Source organism: Abramis brama (genome assembly GCF_963993115.1).
Source record: "Abramis brama genome assembly, chromosome: 12".
Lineage (NCBI taxonomy): Eukaryota > Metazoa > Chordata > Actinopteri > Cypriniformes > Leuciscidae > Abramis > Abramis brama.
In genome coordinates this window covers 20884672-20906180 of record NC_139974.1, presented here as the reverse complement: position 1 = coordinate 20906180, position 21509 = coordinate 20884672, and the positions used below count along the sequence as shown (strand labels likewise).

Sequence of the window (21509 nt, the reverse complement as noted above, 5' to 3'; positions counted from 1 at the left end):
TATGGGCTCGCAGCAACCTGCTCTCGCTGAAAGCAGCGCACGTGCCAGGGCTACTGAATACGGGACCAGACAGACTGTCCAGGAACCACGTTCCGACAGGAGAATGGTCTTTACACCCACAGACAGTACAGCTGCTGTGGAAGAAATTCGGCAGAGCGGAAGTAGACCTGTTCACGTCTCAGGAAAACGCTCACTGTCCAGAATTTTTCTCGAAAAGCAAGGACACGCTGACCCACACGTGGCCTCGCCGTCCTCTCTACGCTTTTCCCCCTGTCTCCCTCCTGACCCAGGTGGTGGAACGGATCAGGGAAGAAGGATGTTCAGTGCTGCTTGTAGCGCCGCTCTGGATGAGCCAACCTTGGTTCCCAGTTGTGATGCGGTTAGCAAGCACCGCCCCATGGCCAGTGCATCTGAGGAAGGATCTCCTTTCCCAAGCCAACGGCTCGATCTGGCATCCTCACCCGGAGCTGTGGACCATCAACGGGTACCCGCTGACCTCCCACAGGGAGTGTTAAACACGATCATGCAGGCCAGAGCTCCATCTACGCGACGCCTCTACGCCTCCAAATGGTAGGTGTTTTCTGGCTGGTGCACAGCTCGTGGCTTGTCACCCCTAAATTGCGGAGTGACGGAGGTTCTCTCCTTCCTACAGGAGCTGTTTGATAAGGGCAGATCCCCTTCCACGCTCAAAGTCTATGTAGCGGCCATAGCAGTGTTCTCTACGACAACGCTTGGCCAGTCTATAGGAAGGAACGATTTAGTCATCCGCTTCCTTAGAGGAGCTAAGAGACTGAATCCTCCCAGACCTCCCACAGTCCCTATATGGGACCTTTCTACGGTACTGGAAGCCATGAAAGGTCATCCTTTTGAGCCCTTGCAGAAGATTGATCTTAAACACCTGTCGTTCAAGACGGCGTTTCTTCTGGCTCTCGCTTCTGTGAAGCGCATAGGGGACTTACACGCGCTCTCAGTGAGTGCGACGTGCATGGAATTTGGGCCGAATGACTCTAGGGTTATACTCAAACCTAAGCACGGTTATGTTCCAAAATCCCTCAATACACCGTTTAGGGCGCAGGTCATTTCCCTGTCTGCCCTACCGGTCACTGAAGGAAATGAGGACGAAAGCTTCCTCTGCCCAGTCAGGGCATTAAGAGCTTATGTGTCTCGCTCGTCTGCCTTCAGACAGACGGAGCAGCTCTTTGTTTCATTCAGCGGGCATTCTAAGGGATTAGCCGCTTCGAAACAGAGCCTATCCAGATGGAAAGTGGACGCGATAGCGCTAGCTTACACAACCAAGGGCATGCAATGCCCATTGGGTGTCAGGGCGCACTCCACGAGAAGCATGGCTTCATCGTGGGCCTGGTCAAGTGGGATTGCCTTGCAAGATATCTGTATGGCGGCAGGCTGGGCCTCTCCGTCTACATTTATAAGGTTTTACAACCTAGAGGTTCCCGCACTACAAGCCAGGCTACTGTCGGTCTAGTACGGCCAAATCTCTTAAACTGACACTGTCAGTCCTGAGTTATACGGCTAATGTGAATAGCAGTGCTGCTCTAAGCAGCTATATGAGGAAGATAGTGGCTAACCCCTCTTCTTCCAGGATTCCCTGTGAGTCCCCTAGGTGATTGTGCACTATATGAACTCCGGGCTGTCGCCCCTTGAGTCTATGGTGTCAGGATCCTAGCACACACGGCGTTTTACATTAGGTTCCCCTAGCGTATTCTACGCAGTACGAGAGAATCTCTCGTAAGAGAACGTACTCGGTTACTAACGTAACCTCGGTTCTCTCTAGAGAGAGGAACGAGTACTGCGTATCCTGCCGTGCGTGCACGCGCTCTGGTTGCTTCACTATGAAAAATCAGAGATATGAGCCCGCGAGCGACATTTATAGACCTAAGCCACGCCCGTTTTGGCGGGACGTGACGCAGAGGGCGCGAAGCGCCCTCATTGGGTATGACGTCACTCTAGGTCTCGCTCGATAGGCTCAAGCAGTTGCCAGCAGACCAGCCAATAGGCGCGCGAGCTGTCTCGCCTATGCCTGTATGCTGCAGCAACGCGTTTTACATTAATGCAAAATTAAGGATAATTTTTTGGCTTCAGTATTCTCGTGGAAAAGGATTTTCCCCTAGCGTATTCTACGCAGTACTCGTTCCTCTCTCTAGAGAGAACCGAGGTTACGTTAGTAACCGAGTACGTTTTCTCACTGCTGTCATTTTTATTGTGCTTTTTCTGTGATTGAGAGGAAAACAGCACAAATTTAAAGTCTCATCTAAACTCTCCCAGCAGTAGGGTTGAGAACTGAGAATCGGTTCTTGTTTTTTTTAAAAAAATACCGGAACCATGCGACATTCCTAAGTTTCGGTTCCGAAAGCGGTTCTGGTGTGATGTGTGGGAGAAGTGCTGGGAGCTTATCCTATAATAGCAACGTATCACTTCATGAATATTAATACAGTAATGAATGCACCGAAAAGCCCTCGCACTACTCATATACTCTTTGTGTCAGATATCAACGCAGAGAGAGAGTATAAGACAGCAGAGCTGCATGATTAATCTTTAAAAAAGCTTGATCTCGATTCCAACACCCACGAGATTTTATTTCTTAATGACAAAAACAAATAAATAAATGGAACGAAGAAAAAAAAAAAAAAAAAAAAAAATCACACTGGAACATTCAAATATGTTTTCTCTGTCGCTCACCCAGAGAGAGCAGTTGTGTGAATATATAGGTATGAAACAGCTTCACTTTCACAGTCTTTTCAACCACATAGTATCAATATTTCTGTTACAAATATTCAAATGATCACAGAAGTACTGAGATAAAAGTTTATAGTTCAAGTATAAACACTGATGTCTACGGTATAGCAACCAAAATAGAATAAATCACCTTTTGAAAGTCACTTCAAATAACGAATGTATCATCAGATCTGATGCTTCAAAACGTTCATAAAGACAAATGACTGTTAATGCTGCAGTCCGTAACTTTTTTTGTGTTCAAAATGTACAAAATGTAATGAGTGAGTATATCATGCACATGTACAGCATTTTCCAAACGTTTTTTTTTTTTTTTTTGTCTTATTCTGAATCATGGTAAGTCGCTCACATTCAATGTAGTCGACGTGTCGACTGGTTGGGTTCACGCTTAGGAAGCCTGTAATCTTCGAGTACTGTTAAAACGAGCCAATGCACATCACACGCTCCGCACCGCAGCGAGAGTATAAATACGGAAGTGGATGCACGCACTAGTTGTCTTTCGCTTCTGAGTCGATCGGTGTCGATATCTCTGAAGAGTGTTGGTGTGTTACAACGAGCAAGTGTGTCGGTGTTCTTCTGGAAGAATGGTGTTTGAAGAAGGTGCTGGTGTTTCTACAACGACTTGCAGCGGTGATCGCAAGCTACTAAAGCTCTCAACTGCTGTTTTAATGGCATTTAATTTACAAGAGTGTTTGTTGACGGCCGGTTGAGGGCGGAAGTAGTGAGTGCTTCACTGTACAGTGTTATTCCCGTGTGCTCCGGCACTGGTGATGGGTCCCATTTCCTGAAAGAGCTGGGTGCGGTAGGGCTCTGTCCCCCTCTGACGGTCACAATAGCTGCATCATGTGTTTGGGCTTACAGCACGCTGAAGCAGCTCTTGTGGATGATCATGTTCCCACTGTGGGAATATGATCCTCAGTGTTGAGGTCGAGACTCGCCTTCGCTCGCGAACACATGCCCCGCTCTAGTGTTCCTTCTGGGCCAACTTCCCTATTTATACCCGCGTTGTGGGGCTGAGCGTGTGACGTAACCAAGACGTAGAGCACATTAGCTCTAATGTGACCATACCCACGCGCGCACGAGCGATTGACATGCAAATGGTCCACGTGGAGGACCGCAGACCTGTAAACGGCCATTACCTCAAAAACAAAGAATCAGAGACTTCAGTATTCCTCTGCTTTTCATTGAGTTTGGAAGACTGTGTTTGTGCTGTTTACCTTGGATTTACCTTGGAAGAATTAGAAGAACACGATTTGATTGTGAGAAAGATTTTTAAGGTAAGACATGTCCACTTATAATAGTAAGCATGTTATTGTTGCATAAACTTTACATTGTTATATATATATATATATATATATATATATATATATATATATATATATATATATTAAGGCTATATAGACAGAAACATGTTGAAATATGTTCTCTGCACGCACTGTGAATTTGAGTCACTCGCATTGCGCGTTTGAAAAGCAAAATGCGCCAAACATTAGGCTTCATGTTTTTACTCCAATTTATATTTATATATTATATTTATATTTATTTTTTTTTATTTTTTTTTCAAATCGCAATTTTAACCAGAAAAATCTCAAATGTATTCCCAAAATTGTGCAGCTCTATAGTTTCTCTTGATATCAGCATGTTCACAGAGTTTTTATTTTTTTATTTTTTTATACAGATGCCACTGAAGAGTCCTGCTAACTTCAACATTCACATGAGTCTGTACATGAACATGGTGAAATGAAAAATCAAACACCTTGGAAATGACAGGTATTTACTATGTTTCAGGAATTGCACAAAGTTATGTGACTGTTCAAGTCTCTGTCTTTAGGTTAGTGTGTTCAATAATGTGTTTTTTTGTTTGTCTTTTGTTGTGTATCTTTGGATTATGTTGTGTTAATCAATAAAAGCCATTCTTTTTTAAATCTCTACTCATTCTTTGTTTATAGTTCTCTCACAGCCCCACCTGATAGGGCCATTATGGGAGGGTCTTTGTCTTTCTCAGGTGTGAAACATCAATATTCATGATGATTCACGCCTCCTCCATACAGCTTTCTTACACAAAACATGTCTTACAAATTTTAAATCAATAAATTGTTTTATCTGAATGAGTATGCAGGATGATCTTGCAGAAAAGTCTTGTGAAGAAATAATCAGTATGGGTTTCATGACCTTTTTTTTCCACAAACCACGTGTAACCCACTCGAAAATAGCCTACTAACAGGATTACGTTATTCTAGTTTAATATCTGATTTCTTGATTACTTTTAGCTATGTTTTCCCTGCACACCGTATTTGTCCAGTAGGTGGCAGTGGTGGCGCTGCACAGAGGGGAAACTGCTACACTGATTCTTGGAGAAGAAGACAGAAATCGCGAACAGCAGAACGATAGTGAGCTGAAGTTTACCTACTTGTATGGTTTTTCTCCGGTGAGTGTTTTACACGTGTTTTTCATTTGTGTTACTAGCAGACATGGCATGACAGATGTGATTAATGAGTTAAGCACGTAAAAGTTATCTTTATTTTTCTATTTTACTGTAACTCAGTTGTTTAATGCATTGTGTAAAAATGTATTGAGATATGTACTGCAAAAGCTAAAAACCAATCGGAGTTGAACATGAGTTAATGATTTGAAGTGCTATTTCATGCTATGTTGAAGCCACGTGATATGCTAGTGCTTGAGTTTCATGTATGTAGTGAATGTATAGATTGAAAATAAGAATTTAAGCTACTACAGTTCATGAATATGAGTTATATTTCCAGATCTGGTCAAATTTATCGAGTGAGTAATTGAATGTTGCCCTGCTATGCAGGTTGTTTTTTTTTTGGATGCATGATTTGAGAGGGAGTTCCATTGGACAAATTCACCATCGGACACGCGAGGCGGAAGAGCAGAGGGCGCGAACGATCATCTTTCCTGCAACACAAACTGCTTCTACTCACCATCTCTTCATTGCATCATACAGATAAGCACGAGATCTCACCACACTTAAAAAAAAAAAACATACTACCCGGGTAGATGGACTTTGGTTTATTATTTTTGGGGTTATTTTATCAGAGCTCTGAGGTCATTTTATTTCATATTTTTTTCAACTTGTGTGAAAAAGTTGCAAACCAAGAGGAATACCGATTTTCTCAACTAAAAGGACATTACAAAGAAAAGATAAACAAGGTCATACTGGTTGATATTTGATGTTCAATAAATGCCGGCTATGTTCTGAGTAAACTATTTTGGTACTTTCATTTGTCTACTCCTCTTGTGAAAAGTTCCATAGAAAGGCAGCACATCATTCTACATTATAATAAGTGCCCCTTGCATAATTTGGCGAGCCAGTGGCCAAGAGGAGAAATTAGATTAAATTAGTATTTGTTTACATTGCCGGTTAAACCTGATTATTGACCCACTGTAATATTTTTTTTTTTATTGTTAACATTTTTTCAGTTTGCTTTTGTAAATTGTGTCAAATTCAATGCAGTCATGGATACTGAACAAGAGTATGGTGTGAATTTGAAAATGGCTGTGTACGTTGAGGGTATTACCACAACTGATACTGATGAACAGATAACTGAATCCTGTTCAGCTTTTGGGCCTGTGAACAAAGTTCTTAGGGTAAGGCAGACAGGACAAGAAAATGGAGTTAAAGCTCTAGTTGAGTTTAAGTCTGAGCAATCAGTCATAGACCTAGCTCCTAACCTCCCACAATATCTACCTAGTGTTAGAGATCCTAACATTATGTTGCGTATAGATAGGGCTTATAAAGTAGCTCCTACTCCTGAGAAATCCCTACCCACAGTGTGAGCAGAGCTCTTGGACTCGAGTAACAGTTCAAATTCTGATAGTGAGGCAGATTCTGATGACAGTAGGACCCCTTTAGTCCGTAAAGCACACACTAAGTTTTACTCAACCCAACATGCTTCCCATACATTCACCACTAAAACAAGAAAACAGAAAACACAGTCAGCTCAAATCAACCAAGGAGCCTCAGACAATGACATAATCAATCCACCTGACGTTCAGAGGATCATTGTAGAGCATGTTATTAAAAATGACAACTCCAATGCCTCAAGCCAGGGATCTAAGCGACTCCATCCTTTTTCAGGCAAACTTCCTAAACCTACAAATGAAGATGACTTTCAGACATGGTCTCTCCATGTGGAGCTTATGATTCAGGATAAAACCCCTGTTGACATGCAGCGACGTAAAATCCTAGAAAGCCTGCTTCCACCAGCCTCTGATTTAATCAGGCAGCTAGGCCCAGATGCAGCTCCTTGTGATTATGTGAAGCTCCTTGACTCAGCATATGGGTTAGTTGAGGATGGGGAAGAAATTTTCGCAAGGTTCCTTAGCATCATCAAAACACAGGAGAGAAAGCCTCAGAATACCTGCAGCGGTTACAGGTGCTGATCACTACAGCTATGAAAAGGGGTGGCATTGCGAAAGCAGACGCCAATAAACAGCTGTTGCGACAGTTTCGGCGTGGATGTTGGGACCAGTCCCTTATTCTGGCACTGCAATTAGGGCTTAAAACAGAAACCCCCCCCTGATTTCTCTGATTTCCTGCTACAAGTTAGAACAGAGGAAGACAGGAGAACTGCAAAGCAAGATCGCATGCAACGCCATTTAGGGAACACAAAGCCCAGGTCCTCTATGAATATGCAACTCGTGCATGAACCGTCTTTATCTGATGATGCAAGCGCAAATGTCCTCCAGACATACGTCACAGAAACTGAAGCTTTACGGAAACAAGTCTCTGAACTAAAAATGCAACTTACCAAAAAGAAAGATCTAAGGAGGCAAAAGCATGCTAACAAAATCCAGAATTCAGCTCAAGAAACCCCCTCAGTTAGGGTAGCTGAAATTCAAGCCCACCAAACAGCGCCAAAACCCAGGCCAAAGGCTTGGTTCTGTTTCAAATGTGGCAATGATGGCCATCTAGCACGACAGTGTGAAAATCCCCCAAATAAGCTGTTGGTTGATCAGAAACATAAAGAACTCAAAGCAAGGCAAAATGAATGGGAAACCAAATATGACCATTTAAACTGGACAGGGTCGCAGTGGAGGGACTAACTGCACCCAGAAATAAAATGAAACGTCCCGCACAAAACGAAGGCACGAAAACAGTCGTCTGTGAAACACATTCCTCAGCTCAGTCATTGGATGGTGCTCTCCCAAGAGGGTTGATAGGGCCAAAATGTACATCAACTGTTGTAATTGAAGGAGTTCAGTGTGATAGCCTTCTAGATTCAGGTTCCCAGGTTAGCACAATTTCAAAGTCTTTCCATGAGAGTTACCTTTCACATCAGCCCATTTTCCACATTCAAGATCTATTAGACATAGAAGGTGCTGGTGGTCAGGAAGTACCCTATCTAGGTTACATCCAAGTCAACATACACTTTCCAGAGCACATCATGGGGAAACCTGTAAAGATTCTTACCTTAGCACTTGTCGTGCCTGACCACAGAACAAACATGGACGTCCCCTTGTTGATAGGCACCAACACACTGGACCCACTGTATGAAAAGTGTGCACTTATTCAGGATGACTTCGTAAAACACGGGACCAACGGTAGTCAATGCTCCCCACTTGTGAAACATTTGTATCACAGATTCAAAATAAATCAACAAAATGGCTGCAGAGCAAAAAGAGTGTCATCATTCCTGCAGGTGAAAGAGTGGCTTTAACTGGATACATAAAGCATGTCCCAGTAGCTACCGATACTCCCCTTATGGTAGAGCCCCCCCAATCCAACTTACCTGCTGGTCTCTTGTTCTGTAGCTACGTCATGACAAGTCCGCCATTTTCGTCCTTCAAGATGCCTGTTTTGGTGAAAAATGAGACCGCACATGACATCAAAATATCAGCAGGTCATAGCATTGCTGAGTTATCTTTTCCTAAAGCTGTGTCATTCTTACCAGGTCATGATGACAGAGTCACAATGAGTGAGCCATCCCACCTGACTCCATCCATCGCGACGTGCAACTCCATGCATGTGTCTGATTCCGGTAAACTCACTTTTGACTTTGCAGACTCTCCCTTGTCTGAAGAGTGGAAGGAGAGAATCACCAGGAAATTGAATTCAATGTCAGACGTTTTTGCACTCAACGACCTTGATTTTGGTCATACCACTGAGATCAAACACAGGATACGCTTGTCAGATCCATCTCCATTTAAACAGAGGCCCAGACCGATTCATCCCTCTGATTATGAGGCTGTCAGACGTCATTTAAAAGAGCTTCAAGATGCGAACATCATACGTGAGTCAGAAAGCCCCTTCGCTTCACCAATTGTAGTGGTGAAGAAAAAGAACGGTGATATTAGGCTATGCGTCGATTACCGAAAACTGAATAGACAAACCATCAAAGACGCATATGCTTTACCCAACATAGAAGACTTCTCAGAACTCTTCTCAGCCTTGAACGGGTGGTTTTCTATTATGGATCTCAAGTCTGGCTACTATCAAGTAGAAATGGAGGAGGGGGACAAGTGCAAAACAGCTTTTGTGACACCTATGGAGTTCTGGGAGTTTAACAGGATGCCACAGGGAGTTACGAATGCCCCCAGTACTTTTCAGAGAATAATGGAGAGGTGTATGGGTGGAATGAACTTGAGAGAAGTCTTAGTCTTTCTTGATGACGTTATCGTTTTCTCGGCTACACTTGAAGAACATGAAGATCGATTACTCAGAGTTCTGCAGAGGTTGAAGGAATTTGGCTTAAAGCTTTCACCTGAGAAATGTCAATTCTTCAGAACATCTGTTAAATACCTCGGTCATGTTGTGTCTGCTACTGGGGTAGAGACCGACCCAGCCAAGATAGCTGCTCTGACGACGTGGCCTAGGCCTAATAACATCAAAGAGCTTAAGTCTTTCCTTGGATTTGCCGGATATTATAGGAGGTTCATAAAGGACCATTCCAAAATTGCAAGGCCTCTGAACGACTTAACAGCTGGTTACCTGCCACCAAAAAGGAAGTCAGCCTCCTCACATAGCAGCTCAACACGTCTCTCAAGTGTAGATTTCAGAAGACCGTTTAATGAGAAATGGACATCAGCCTGCGAAGACGCATTCAAGACTCTCATTCAAAAGCTCACAACAGCTCCGATTCTTGGGTTTGCCGACCCGAAGAAGCCTTACGTCGTACATACAGACGCAAGCACTCATGGCCTTGGTGCGGCCTTATATCAAGAGCAGGAAGGCAAATTGAGAGTAATAGCCTATGCGTGCAGGGGACTCAACCGCTGTGAACGAAGATACCCTGCACACAAACTCGAATATCTCTCTTTAAAGTGGGCTGTCACAGATACATTTTTTTATTATCTCTACGGAGCGAAATTCACTGTTGTGACAGACAACAACCCACTGACGTATGTACTGACATCTGCCAAGCTTGATGCTGCAGGCCACCGCTGGCTGGCTGCCCTTTCCAGCTTTGACTTTAACATCCAGTATAGAGCTGGGAGGAAGAACCAAGACGCAGACGGTCTCTCAAGGCGTCCACATCCTCATGACGAATACCAACCTGACTTCACTTCTCAGGATGAGGATAATCGCATTCAGCGCTTCCTTGCCCAGTTCCTACAGGATGACAGAGGAGCCGATTTTCCATCTGATGCTGTGAAAGCAGTGTGTCAGAGGCACCAGCACATCTCAGCAGCAAGTACAGAGCCGGACTTCCAAACGCCGGTACCAGTTGAATGTTTAGCAATTGAGGCCTCTGCCATTCCTGTAGGATTCTGTCAAGCTGATGTACTTGGGTCATGTACGTTGCCGCAAATGTCACTTCAAGATTGGGCACGTGAGCAAAGGCAAGATCCAGTCATCAGTAGAGTAATAGAGCTTGTCAAAGCAAGAAAGCGACTTCCATACAGGTTGAGGCGTCAGGAGGATCGAGAGGTCCAGTTGATGTTGAGAATAATGGAGCAACTGGTCTTCTCTGATGAAGTCCTATACCGAAAATGCATAAGTCAAGGTGAGCCTTTCCATCAGCTTGTCCTTCCGACGAAATACAGAAAGACAGCTCTAGAGAACCTCCATGATGCTGTCGGACACCTGGGTACTGACAGAACTTTGGACTTGGTTCGTGCCCGATTCTATTGGCCTCGTATGGCCATGGACGTGACTGAGAGAATCAGGACCTGTGAGAGATGTATACGGAGAAAGGCACGGGCTGAGAGAAGCGCTCCCTTGGTGAATATAAAAACAAGCCGTCCTTTGGAGTTGGTCTGTATGGACTATCTTTCACTGGAGCCTGATGGAAAAGGAACAAAGGACATCTTGGTCATTACGGACCATTTCACTAAATATGCAGTAGCGGTTCCAACAGTGGATCAAAAGTCAAGAACAGTGGCGAAAGCTCTATGGAACAACTTTTTCATTCATTACGGATTCCCCGAGCGGTTGCACAGTGACCAAGGTCGCGACTTTGAATCAGCCCTGATCAAAGACCTGTGTATGCTACTTGGCATTAAAAAGACGAGGACAACACCTTACCACCCACGTGGAAATCCCGTGGAGCGGTTTAACAGAACACTTCTTGAGATGCTGGGTACATTAGAAGAGGGAGACAAAGTGAGGTGGAGGGAATTTGTGCAGCCCCTTGTCCATGCGTATAATTGCACTAAAAATGATACTACTGGCTATTCCCCATATCAGCTGATGTTTGGTCGCCAGCCAAGACTCCCAGTCGACATCGCTTTTGGGCTGAGCCCTGAGGGAAGCAGTAAACTATCCCACTCTGAATACGTCAAGAAGCTGACGGAGAGTCTAACTGAAAGCTATCGACTGGCCACTGAACACAGTTTTAAGAATGCTTTACAGAACAAACAGAGATTTGACAGCAAAGTGAGAGAGTCCACACTGGTAGCAGGAGACAGAGTCCTTGTGCGGAATGTCGGCATCAGAGGGAAGCATAAAATCGCTGATCGATGGAGTGAAACCATATACACTGTTGTTAAACAGATCCAAGACTCACCTGTCTATGTCGTCGTCCCAGAACACACAAGTGGACCTGAAAGAGTTTTACATAGAGACCTGCTTTTGCCATGTGGATTTCTTCCATCCACTGTCAAGGAAGTATGTCCCAGAGAGTCTAAGTCCAGACAGAAACACGATCACTCACCTTTTCCTGTTGATGATGAAGCTGAATAAGATGGAGAACTGTCTGAAGAGGAGGATGAGGCCGAGTATTACTCCCTTTACGACCAACCTTCGACTTCCACTATTTCTGAACAGGATAGAGGGATTCCACAAGAAGAAACCAGACTAAAGCAAAGGTCTCATGCTGTAGAATTCACTGAAGAGGATACCCAGATTGAAAATGAGCCTGTCTCTGGAAGTCAAGAAGCTAATGTGAGTTTTGATGTCTCCACACTGAACCCTGCAGCTCCAGCATTTGAACCTGAGGGTGTTGGAGGTGATAGAAATAGTGAGGCTAGTCAAGTTCAATACTCACCTGCACCTGAGATTGTACGAGCCGAAGGAAATCCTCCTAATGTTCCTGCAACGGACCTGAGTGAGCATTGTAGTCCTAGAGATGGATCAGGAATTGGATTGGTGTTGACAGAGGAAAGTGGAAATGTAAAAGAACACAACGAGGTTGCCCCTGAAGAAGAGGTGGCGTTGAGAAGATCCTCTAGGGATAAAACAGCTCCCAAAAAGCTGACCTACCCAACTTTAGGGAACCCATTAGTCACAGTTATGCACTCCATTTTAACTGGGTTAGACCAAGCTTTCTCCCAAACCCTTTCCCTTGACACTGTACCTTACATATGTCACTTAACGCCCTTAGCATCTGAAATAGTGTAGCGTGCAACATGCAAGGATGCATGTAGATTAAGGAGGGGAGGATGTAACCCACTCGAAAATAGCCTTATTCTAGTTTAATATCTGATTTCTTGATTACTTTAGCTCCAACCCCAATTAAACACACCTGAACCAGCTAATCAAAGTCTCATAGGCATACTAGAAACTTTCAAACAGGTGTGTTGGAGCTGGTTGGAGCCAAACTCTGCAGGACAGCGGCCCTCCAGGACCGAGATTGGTGAACCCTGCTCTAGAGGTGCGTTGTGGACTGCGAAGTGGACTTCACAGGGTTTTCCGCCATCTTAAGTGAGATTCCAATCCGAAGGGAGCGAACATGTTCAGTTCGAAGGGCACTGCGCACGGCATAGGGAATAAGGGAACATCGATACATCACTTCACAGGAAGTGGAGAGCGATGATCATGTCATTTCGCGCACCACGTCATCACCAGTCAGAACGGTCATAACTAACGATGGAGGAGTTTACATATGTGTGTAAGTATTCATACATTTCGCCATTGTTATACAAATGACAGTATTTTAACGGTTATTGTTGTGAATATTACATATACCGTATATACCCGAATATAAGACGAGGTTTTTGTCCTAAAAATAGGCTGAAAAATGTGGGGTCGTCTTATATTCGCGATATAAACAAAATCACGGGGTGAAAGGGAGAAAGAACAACGGAATTAATATGAAATAGTGACTGAAACGCGACCTATTAAGACAAAACCAGTTTTCCCTTCCAATATGTTAATCTGCATAAAAGATAATGCACAAAAGTTAATCCGCGCGAGACGCAGAGCAAGCGAGCGAGCGCGCGAGAGAGAGAGGTGCGCGCGCGAGACGCAGAGCGAGAGCGAGAGGTGCGCGAGCGAGATGCAGAGCGAGAGAGAGATAGAGGTGCGCGCATGAGACGCAGAGAGAGAGAGAGAGAGAGAGAGAGAGAGAGAGAGAGAGAGGGACGCAGAGCGAGAGGGAGAGAGAGAGAAATGTGCGCGCGCGTGCTGGAAGAGAGAGAATGAATTATCACTGCAATTTTCAAATTAAATTATTTACTGTTGAAAACCAGATTTTTTCCACAAAAATCTCTTTTTGTCCCAAAAATAAGTCTGGAAAATGGGGGGGTCGTCTTATATTCAGGGTCGTCTTATAGTCGGGTATATACGGTACTACTTTTGATGATTATAATTTACCTCAGTGAATGCAGCCAGCTTAGCTAGTTTGTGAAGTAAAGTGATTTTATTTTAGGTAGTTGTAAAATAGTGCAATATAATTGTAAATATATAATATAATAATAAAAATTAAAATATGAATGAAGTCCTATATATATTTATGTTATATCATAATCTGCGCGACCCCGTCGTTGACTTTCTTTGATGACGTTTGCAGGACGTTTTCAACTTCAACTGATATACCGTGCTCAGGGAGTAGGGGAGCAGTGAACACTGTGTATGGACCCTGTCGAATGGAACGCACCTTAGATGTGTAAAAACAAGTGGAAAGCGCGAGCGCGCCACTCTCTCCTTTCCACAAGCGCTTGCTCTCCCGTGGCGTCTGTCGTTGCTATGCAACCATGAACTGCGCTCTCCTTGATGACAAGTATGTATCAGCAAAAGATTAATTGATTTCTAGCAATTCATTAATTGGCACCCTGTACAGCCATGATCAGCTGTTCGGCTGAACATTCAATGTTGTTATGCTGCAAGCTGATCAGTTGGTGCTGCCGTGCTCTATCACTCGCACACCATAAAGAGCAAATTGTTTTTTAATGTTTCAATTTAGTGATTAAAATGACATAATTTGGAAGCGGATAATTTCGTCACAGACAGCTCATTATGACTCAATGTTAGAATGCTGCACCTACACTCGATAGTGTGAATAAGATCAGCGCAACGCAGACCACTGCATTGACAGCGTGAAACATGATCTGTCTACAGCCAGGGCTCAGCGGAAGACAGAAAATGCCGGTCCAGCGCTGATTGAGGAATTAAATTTGAAAATAAAAGACAGTTTGACATCTTTTTTCTCGCATCTGTGAATTTATTTTTTAATCATTTGCTCTGAGATGAAGCGAATATATTTGTGCGGGAATTTCTCGCACTATAAAAGCTAACCTTGCGGGAATGGTTTAAATTATGCGCAATCCCCACATTCCCGCACCAAAATTCAAGCCCTGAAATGGCAGCAGGATGTGTAACTCTAGCATATGATGCATATGTCATATAAAGTTAGGCAAGGCCAAACAGCGTTATCCATGTTGTTGCGATTGCATCGCTAGAATAAGCTAATAGTGAAACTGATAGCGTTTTTCATTTAATTACAATATGAGGACTGACGGTAGGCTATAAAAATCAGCGTTTCTGTGTAGGTGATGACAACCATCTTGACAGCAGCAATCAAAGCATCGCTAATTACGGTAGACCTTAATTTGAGATAGTAAATTTGTTCCTAATCAAAGGGAACACTCAACCACAGAACAGCTGGGTGAGTTTTGTATTGGCTTATTGGATACAGTAAATTAAGACTGTCAACTTCTTTTCAATACTATTTCATCACCCAAAACACTCCCACTCTCTGCTGTATATTCATAACCAATTATTTCAAAACCAACAACCAAGCCACATAAACAATGCCATTGGCACTAGTCTACATTGCAGACATGTCTCTTAATGCACATAACTTTTCACCTTTTTGCACAATCTTGAAAAAAGTACTATTGTTGAAATTCCGAATTGTGTCCGAGCTTCACAAAACTGGACGTGCATGATCCTTGGACCAAGCCTCACAAAAGTTACTAGAAGGATTTTAGATTTTCGGAAGCGTTTGCCCGTCACAGCCAAACGAAATCGGCAGCGTAGTCGCCAAACAGGAAGTCGTCCATATCTCAGGAAATCTGTCACGTATCGAAACCAAACTTTGTACATGAACTCGGGACTCCAATGTGAGGATGCACAAGATCTGATTTATTTTTTTATTTTTATTTTTTTACATGGGTCACATGGGGGGATCTAAAGATTATGGGGGGGGGGATAACTTTTGATGCATCGGTCTAATTTAATCATCTTCATTTATTAATATCTACAGATTTGTATGCATGAATTGTGCATTTCCAGTTCTCAAAACAGTTAATAACAAAAAAAAAAAACTTTATACAAAATACATCATGCTCTTACATTTACATTTAGTCATTTAGCAGACGCTTTTATCCAAAGCGACTTACAAACTAGGACTAGATTAAGCGAGTCATCATGAAGAGGCAAAAACAAAAACAACGCAAGAAGTGCTCAAGATACGAAGTTCAGGCATTATTCAGAGTAGCATAAGCCCGATAAGTGAGGTTTTAGAGGGAAAGGGGAGGTTTTTTTTTTTTTTTTTTTTTTTTTTTTTTATGCGGTTAAGTGCTCACGGAAGAGATGGGTTTTCAGCTGTCTTTTGAAGGTTGTCAGGGATTCTGCATTCCGGATGAGGGTGGGGAGAGCGTTCCACCAGCATGGAACTGTGAATGAGAATGTTCTGGAAAGTGATTTTGTGGCTCTCTGTGATGGAACCACGAGACGTCGCTCGTTGACCGATCGTAGGCTTCTGGTAGGGATGTAGGCTCGTAGTAGTGAGTGAAAGTAGGAGGGAGCTGAGCCTGTGATAGATCTGTAAGAAAGCGTCAATGCTTTGAACTTGATGCGAGCAGCGAGTGGTAGCCAGTGCAGAGAGATGAACAGAGGAGTGACGTGGGCCCTCTTTGGCTCGTTGAAGACGAGACGAGCTGCAGCGCTCTGGATCATCTGTAGAGGTTTGGTTGCACATGATGGAAGTCCAGCCAGAAGAGCATTGCAGTAGTCAAGCCTAGAGATGACCAGGGCCTGGACGAGAAGTTGTGTTGCATGCTCAGTTAGGAAAGGCCTGATCTTCCTGATGTTGTACAGTGCAAACCTGCATGATCGAGCTGTCTTTGAAATGTGATCTGTGAAGGTCAGCTGGTCATCAAACGTTACTCCAAGATTTCTGACCGACCTTGATGGGGTGATTGATGATGAATCTAGCTGGATAGTGAAGTTGTGCTGTAGAGACGGATTGGCAGGGAGGACGAGAAGCTCAGTCTTTGCCAGGTTGAGCTGCAGGTGATGTTCCTTCATCCATGCCGAGATGTCCGCCAGACAACTTGAGACCCGTGCAGCCACTGTGGGATCATCTGGTTGAAATGAGAGGAAGAGCTGTGTGTCATCAGCATAGCAGTGGTAGGAGAAACCGTGTGCTTGTATGATGTGTCCCAGTGATGTGGTGTAGATGGAGAAGAGGAGGGGACCAAGAACTGAACCCTGGGGAACACCTGTGGTCAGTCGATGAGTTCTGGATACCTCGCCTCTCCATGCGACCCTGAAGGACCTACCTGTGAGATAGGACTCAAACCAGTGGAGTGAAGTTCCTGTGATGCCCAGTGATGAGAGGCTGGACAGAAGGATCTGATGATTCACAGTGTCGAAGGCAGCAGACAGATCCAGGAGAATGAGGACTGAAGATTTGGAAGCAGCTTTTGCGATCCGTAGGGCTTCTGTGACCGACAGTAGTGCAGTCTCAGTAGAATGCCCTTTCTTGAAGCCAAATTGGTTGACATCTAGCTGGTTGTTTAGAGACAAGAAGGATGTTACTTGGTTGAAAACAGCTATTTCAAGTGTTTTCGCAATGAATGGTAGGAGAGAGATAGGTCTGTAATTCTCTACATATGATGTGTTTAGCGTTGGTTTTTTAAGCAGTGGAGTAACCCGAGCCTGCTTGAATGCTGTAGGGAAGGTGCCAGTATGGAGGGATGAGTTGATGATGTGTGTGAGTGCTGGGAGAAGTGTGGGAGAGATGGCTTGTAGAAGGTGTGAGGGGATGGGGTCAAGAGGGCAGGTGGTAGGATGACTGGAGAGGAGAAGTGTAGATACTTCTTCCTCGGTTAGCTGAGAAAAGGTGGACAGAGGGTTATTGGCTGTGGAAGGGGTCAGTCTGGGTTCCTGTGTGTGTGGAGCTGAGAACTGACTGCTGATAGTTGTTGTTTTGTTGGTGAAGAAGTTCATCAGCAGCAGTTAAAGAGGTCATCAGCAGTTAAAGAGGAGGTGGGTGGTGGTGGAGGTGGACAGAGGAGAGAGTTGAATGTCTTGAAGAGTGGTCGTGTGTTGGAAGAGCTGTTGATCTTGTTGTGGAAGTATGAAGATTTTGCAGCATGAACATCACCAGAAAAGGAAGAGAGGAGAGATTTATACATACTCAGGTCAGATGTGTCTTTTGATTTGCGCCATTTCCTCTCCGCTGCCCTGAGTTCGGTCCGGTGTTCACGAAGAACCTCAGACAACCAGGGGTTAGAGGGAGTAGTGCGTGCTGGCCTGGAGGAGAGAGGGCAGATATTGTCTAGAGAAGAGGTTAGAGTGGAGCATAAGGTATCCGTTGCGGTATTCACATCCAGAGATGAGAATTGTGAGGGTGGGGGAAGAGAAGAAGACACGGCAGAGGAAAGATGGGAGGGAGAAAGTGAGCGCAGGTTTCGCCTGAAAGTGACTGGTGGGGGGGTTGGTGGTGCAGGGGTAGAGAGATGTAGACTGAAAGTAATGAGGAAATGATCTGAGACATGGAGAGGTCTCACCAAGATGTTGTCTGTGATGCAGTTGCGTGTGTAAACCAGGTCCAGTTGGTTGCCTGATTTGTGAGTACCTGTGGTGATGAGACGTTTGAGATCGAAAGAGGCTAGGAGAGAGATGAAGTCAGTTGCATGCGGCTTTTCCAGATGGATGTTGAAGTCACCGAAGACTAGAAGCGGGGTGCCGTCCTCAGGGAAAGAGGACAGCAGCACATCCAGCTCCTCTACGAAGTTACCCAGCTGACCTGGGGGGCGATAAATGACTACAATATGGATCTTATTGGGAGTTGTAAGTGTAATAGCATGATATTCAAATGAGTTGTTGTTGCATAGAGAGGAGAGCGCTGAGTATTTCCAATTGTTAGAAATGAGAAGACCTGTACCCCCACCCCTCCCAGACTGGCGAGGAGAGTGAGAGAAAGAGAAGTTGTTAGAGAGAGCAGTAGGGGTTGCTAAGTCTTCTGGACGAATCCAGGTCTCAGTCAAGCCCAGGATACTAAGAGTAGAATGAGATGCAAAGGCTGGAATAAAGTCAGCTTTATTGACTGCTGACTGACAATTCCATAGACCCACGGAAAGAGAGAGAGGTGTGTGTGAGGATGAGAGAATGGGACGCAGATTAGCAGAATTGCGCTGCCTTTTCCGTGTGATGGGGGCGTTGCCGAGAGATAACAGGAATGTTTTGAAAACAAATGTTGATGAAGTTGTAAAATAAGATTAAAGTGGGAAGGGAAAGGAAAAACGAAATACTTAAGTGCCTTTCTGGTGTCCTTGCTAGGTGGAGTCGCGCAGGTAGAGTCGCTGGTCTTTACCCGAGTCGGTCTTAACACGAGGAGGCTGAACACGAGAGCTGAACGCTTCCGCTGACGCTTCCGCGACAGCGCGCAAATTACATAGATATAGATATAATGCTTTCACCGCTTGAGTGAGGACAGCTGTCTCAGTCGGCCAATTAAGTCAATAAAGCGAAAATGGGGCAAATCGAAACTGCTAGGAGTCAATACTTAAGTGCTATTAGAACTGCAATAATAATAATAATTTCAACGCGCGGCCGTTGATTAATGTAGCAACGCGTCTAAATAAAATACAGAATTATGTGAAGTTAAAAATGAAAAATAAACAGAGAATCGAAGATAGTCTTACCTTGAGTCAAATACAACACTGAAATAACAGGAGAACTGAGTATTCTGAAAAACCACTAGCGCGCTCTTGCCGTGCGTCCTTCTATGCTGACCACTGGTCCTGAGGAAGTGACCTGAAACTGCTCTATTTATATCTATTTTACAGTTGCTGTCTCAGTCGGCCAATTAAGTCAATAAAGCGAAAATGGGGCAAATCGAAACTGCTAGGAGTCAATACTTAAGTGCTATGAGAACTGCAATAATAATAATAATTTCCACGCGCGGCCGTTGATTAATGTAGCAACGCGTCTAAATAAAATACAGAATTATGTGAAGTTAAAAATGAAAAATAAACAGAGAATCGAAGATAGTCTTACCTTGAGTCAAATACAACACTGAAATAACAGGAGAACTGAGTATTCTGAAAAACCACTAGCGCGCTCTTGCCGTGCGTCCTTCTATGCTGACCGCTGGTCCTGAGGAAGTGACCTGAAACTGCTCTATTTATATCTATTTTACAGTTGCTGTCTCAGTCGGCCAATTAAGTCAATAAAGCGAAAACGGGGCAAATCGAAACTGCTAGGAGTCAATACTTAAGTGCTATTAGAACTGCAATAATAATAATAATTTCCACGCGCAGCCGTTGATTAATGTAGCAACGCGTCTAAATAAAATACAGAATTATGTGAAGTTAAAAATGAAAAATAAACAGAGAATCGAAGATAGTCTTACCTTGAGTCAAATACAACACTGAAATAACAGGAGAACTGAGTATTCTGAAAAACCACTAGCGCGCTCTTGCCGTGCGTCGTCCTATGCTGACCGCTGGTCCTGCTCTTCTTCGCTAACCGAACAAACAATTCATTGTCTGTGGCTGTGTTTGTGCGTGCGGGAAATATGCTGCGCATAACAATAGAAAACAAGGAGAAACGCGTAGTCACATGCTCAAACAATCAACAGCGTCGTTCTAGAGGTGCGTTCCATTTGACCGTAAGTGGACTGCGAAGTGGACTTCACAGGGTATTCCGCCATCTTAAGTGAGATTCCAATCCGAAGGGATCGAGCGAACACGTTCAGTTCGAAGGGCACTGCACACGGCATAGGGAATAAGGGAACATCGATACATCACTTCACAGGAAGTGGAGAGCGATGATCACCCAACTGTCATTTCGCGCAACACGTCATCACCAGTCAGAACGGTCATAACTAACGATGGAGGAGTTTACGTATGTAAGTATTCATACATTTCGCTATTGTTATACAAATGACAGTATTTTTAACGGTTATTGTTGTGAATATTACATATACTATTTTTGATGATTATAATTTACCTCAGTGAATGCAGCCAGCTTAGCTAGTTTGTGAAGTAAAGTGATTTTATTTTAGGTAGTTGTAAAATAGTGCAATATAATTGTAAATATATAATAGTATAATAAAAATTAAAATATGAATGTAGTCTATGTTGCTATGCAACCATGAACTGCGCTCTCCATGATGACAAGGAAGTATCAGCAAAAGATTAATTGATTTCTAGCCCTTGCATTAGCTTTACTACTAGATATATTTATGGAGATGAAAAATAATAAGGCACCCCGTACAGCTATGATCAGCTGTTCGGCCAAGCATTCAATGCGCAGCAGCAACGGACCATCTGATCAGCTTGCAGCGTAACAACTCGCACACCATAAAGAGCAAATTGGTTTTTAATGTTTCAATTTCGTGATTAAAATGACATAATTTGGAAGCGGATAATTTCTTCACAAACAGCTCATTATGACTCAATGTTAGAATGCTGCACCTACACTCGATAGTGTGAATAAGATCAGCGCAACGCAGACCACTGCATTGACAGCGTGAAACATATGATCTGTCTACGGTCAGGACTCAGCGGAAGACAGAAAATGCCGGTCCAGCGCTGATTGAGGAATTAAATTTGAAAATAAAAGACAGTTTGACATCTTTTTTCTCGCATCTGTGAATTTATTTTTTAAACATTTGTTCTGAGATAAAGCGAATATATTTGTGCGGGAATTTCTCGCTGTAAGCTAACCTTGCTGGAATGGTTTAAATTATGCGCAATCCCCACATTCCCGCACCGAAATTAAAGCCCTGAAATGGCAGCGGGATGTGTAACTCTAGCATATGGCGCATATGTCATATAAAGTTAGGCAAGGCCAAACAGCGTTATCCATGTTGTTGCGATTGCATCGCTAGAGTAAGCTA

At 43.8% G+C, this 21509-nt stretch overlaps 1 protein-coding gene across 15 annotated transcripts in view; it reads right to left on the bottom strand.

Moving 5' to 3' along the window:
• Window positions 1-21509, bottom strand: part of thrb (thyroid hormone receptor beta) — a 519521-nt gene that overhangs the window by 461002 nt on the left and 37010 nt on the right. The window contains exons 2-3 of one of the 15 annotated variants that reach the window (XM_084132017.1): window positions 18240-18410; window positions 13901-17914 (exon numbers count right to left, since the gene is read on the bottom strand). The exons of the other annotated variants lie outside the window; for them this stretch is intronic. Of the exons in view, the coding sequence (XP_083988143.1) occupies window positions 15941-17608 (1668 nt within the window). The 5' untranslated portion in view covers window positions 17609-17914; window positions 18240-18410 and the 3' untranslated portion in view covers window positions 13901-15940. Of the gene's footprint in view, window positions 1-13900; window positions 17915-18239; window positions 18411-21509 lie in introns of those variants that run through there. 15 annotated transcript variants of the gene reach the window in all.